Source organism: Polistes canadensis, unplaced genomic scaffold, assembly GCF_001313835.1.
Source record: "Polistes canadensis isolate GaletaPanama2010 unplaced genomic scaffold, ASM131383v1 scaffold_45, whole genome shotgun sequence".
Classification (NCBI taxonomy): domain Eukaryota; kingdom Metazoa; phylum Arthropoda; class Insecta; order Hymenoptera; family Vespidae; genus Polistes; species Polistes canadensis.
This window is the reverse complement of record NW_014569592.1, coordinates 197,858-201,298: the sequence shown is the minus strand read 5'-3', so window position 1 is coordinate 201,298 and position 3,441 is coordinate 197,858. Positions and strand designations below refer to the sequence as shown.

The window sequence follows — 3,441 nt, the reverse complement described above, 5'->3', positions numbered from 1 at the left end:
TTTTTTCTTTTTTGTCGATTATAGAGAATTCTCTGAAGAAAATAATCTTCCTAGCAACCGTACAACAAACTAACACTCCGATGACAAATCTAATCGTTATATTTTGAGTAATAAATAGGAATTTTGGTCAGGGTTGTTAGAGAGGGTTGTGGTTTCCTCTTCCCTTGGTTTATTTTCTATCTCCTTCTTTCTTCCTATTGTTCAATCCGATTGATCCGCGATGCCGTTACCGCCGTACACGGTGCTCTTGTGAATTAAATTTTACGCTCGTGCGACTGTTCCAGGATTAAATAAAATCAATAATGTAAGAGCTTAAAGTTTATAACACGTTGTACGATACTGTTGCATCGTTTAAAATCAATATTAACAATAAAAAAACCTAAATGAATATGATTTAAATGTCTGCTACAGTATTTGTTTCCAACCGAGTTGCACTGTCGGTAAGTTATCGACAACGAATAACTTTTTATAATCAATAATTCTTTTTTTGTTTTTTGTTTTTTTTTTTTTTTTTTTTTTTTTTTTTTTTTTCTATTAATGTCTATGGATATTTAATAAAAGTATAGAAAAATATGTAATTAATTTAATTTATCGTTATTTAATTTAATTAATTGTATTGAAAGAACATTAACAATTACAAAATATTTTCTTACCGATAGTGGTTTTTAATTATCAATTTTTTAACTATTTAAGTTCTAATCGTCATGAGATTGTTTGTAAATGGTAATTGGAAAATAAATAAAAATATAATAATGTAATAACATTATAATTACTTTACAGAATATGATCTGTCAATTATTCAGTTTTTTAATCGTATATTGCATAAAGTAACTTAAATCAGACCAAATCCTAATAATTAATAGAATATTTAATTAATACGTGTTACTCAAGAAATATCGAAAAATTATTTGTTTGCCTTTTTCAAGAGTTAATCGATAATCATTTTAATTGATATATGCCAAATAAAGAATTCTGTACGATTATTAAGAGCCAACTCAGCATGTTTCCTTTGTATTTTTTGTACAATGGGTATACATAAGGAACATCAACGAGAAAATAATCTATAAATAAAAAAAAAAAAAAAGCAATTTACGTTATTTCTCTTACAATAAAATTTTGTACTTCAGTCAGAGACACGATGATAAGTCGAATGTGTGAAAAAATAAACAATAATTTAGAAAATTTCTAGAAATATACAAAGTTTATAATAATAAGTGTTATACATTACATCATTATTTTAAAACATTTTTGATTAGTGATTTAACAACTAAACTGCTTATAACATTTATAATAATAAAATATATTAAGTTTGGTGGTATGTATTTATAATAAAATAACATTATAAATTAATTCTAACAAACCAAATAAATCCAAACAAAAATTAATTAAAAAAACCCTAACACAATCCTGAATTATCCCTGATTGTTCTTATTATTAAAACTGATCATTTATTTAAAAAAAAAAGCATTGATAAATAATTATATAATATTTATAATAAATAATAATATTCATCGTATTTTTAAAAACAACAAAGATATTTAAAATATCAATGTTAGTTGACTTAGCTTGTGTATGTAATATATATACCAATCATTTATTCAATAAAATTTTGATGAAAAATATTGTAAAATACTGATCGAATAAAAATTATAATCAAATAAAACGACGTCTGTGTTTGAACTCGGAAAGTCATTAAACAAATTGATCAATTTTCTTCATTTTTCCACTTTTGTCTTTGAAATCCCATTGGATTATCATTAATGGCCATTATGAGACCAACATTCAATCAATTAATTTGTACGAACGACAAAAAAAAAATAGATAAAAGTGTTCTTGCGATTTTTATCTGGGTCAATTTATTTTTATTGGATAGTTTCTACGGGGGTGCAAAAGAAATAAATCGAATCGACTTTTACAAGAAGATCTCCTCCAGTTTCTGACCAATCGCCTTCTGATATAGTTCACGTTAACGTTATTGTTGGAAAAACAAAAAAAAAAAGAATTCTCCTCGCGTTGTGATTGTTAAACAATACACTTGTTCGTATTCAATCAAAATAATATAATAACGAGAGTGTTCAATCTTACAGAAAATCTTCATTTTGGTGCTTCTTTTTTTTTATTAAATTGGTAACATCATTGTGTCGTACATATTTACATAAATAAATATATTCTGTTCTATACGATCGATTAATCGAGGTAAGTCAAGTGAAAATATACAATTCGTTAATTTACAAATAAAAAAGAAAAGAAAAATAATGATCGTATACACGTTTATATATATATATTAACACTTTAACGACCGCTCACACAACACCAATCCAGTCGAAAGATTAACTGGAGGAATAAAACATCAATTAGTTAAAATATCGGAAATAAAAAAGAGTGTACGAAGGGATTGCCATGGTTTGCTATGCAAATTAAATTAGAAAACCTACTTATTTTTCTGTGTAAGACATGTAAAATACCATTACATGTAGGTGATTGTTTTAATAATTATCGTAAAAAGGAAATATATTTAATTTCTTTATAATTTATTTAAAAAAATATTAAAATTTTTGTTGTTTTTTTGTTATTATGTTAATTTTATCGTGAATTTAATAAAGTTCTTTAAAATGAATTCTTCAAAAATACTGCCGGCCCCCCTGGCGACGTTTGACTGCGTATACGTGCGGTCGTTAAAGTGTTAATACGATTAATACAAATCACTGAATAAGTTTAAAATGTGATAAATATTGCTACAGTTTGTATTAAAAAAATGATCGATAAACTATCGACCTATCTCTTTGAAATAAGTATAATTTATCTATCCTTCGGTTTAATCTCTAATTTCAGAACAACACACGCTAAGCGAAATTATTAATTTTGATGGGCAGCTGAGAACTAAGGTAAATGATTGGTTGTATCTAATCGATGTATATACACGTGTACAACGTTAAACGAAACAGATTTCTCTAATAAGCGAGTTCGATATTTCTTTTGGTTTAACGTGTGGTCGTTAAAACCGTGTGGTGTGTTAAAAAAAGAAAGAGTGTTCGAAGAAATAAAAACCAAAAAAAAAGGGGTTAAAAAGGAAAAGAGAGAAAGAACCCCCCAAAAAAAGAAAAACAAAAAGAAATGAAGACTATTTTGTTAATGCTTATGACTTTTTCTTACGTCTTCGCAAACATTTGTGTTATGCCATCGCCGTTAACGTTACAATTAATAATCGAGTATACTAAATGGAGATCGTGGGATCAGATAGTACTTTTTGATAACCTCAGTCCCAAGAGTGAGTATGATGCAAACTTAATTTTTCTAAGAACAAACAAAAATTTCCATATACTTTGTACTCTTTCGCGACTGAAAGAAAATTTATTGGATTTTACGTGGAAAAATTTGTAATGAGCCGATATATATATATATATATATATATATAGTCTGATTAATTTAATGATAAACTAT

General features: G+C 26.4%; 1 protein-coding gene across 1 annotated transcript in view; it reads left to right on the top strand.

Annotated features, from left to right (window-relative positions):
* Nucleotides 1-3,145: 3,145 nt before the first annotated feature.
* Nucleotides 3,146-3,441, top strand: part of LOC106785053 — a 4,859-nt gene continuing 4,563 nt past the window's right edge. Inside the window, exon 1 of the mRNA XM_014745195.1 lies at nucleotides 3,146-3,268. Coding sequence (XP_014600681.1) covers nucleotides 3,175-3,268 — 94 coding nt within the window. The 5' untranslated portion in view covers nucleotides 3,146-3,174. The remainder of the gene's footprint in view (nucleotides 3,269-3,441) is intronic.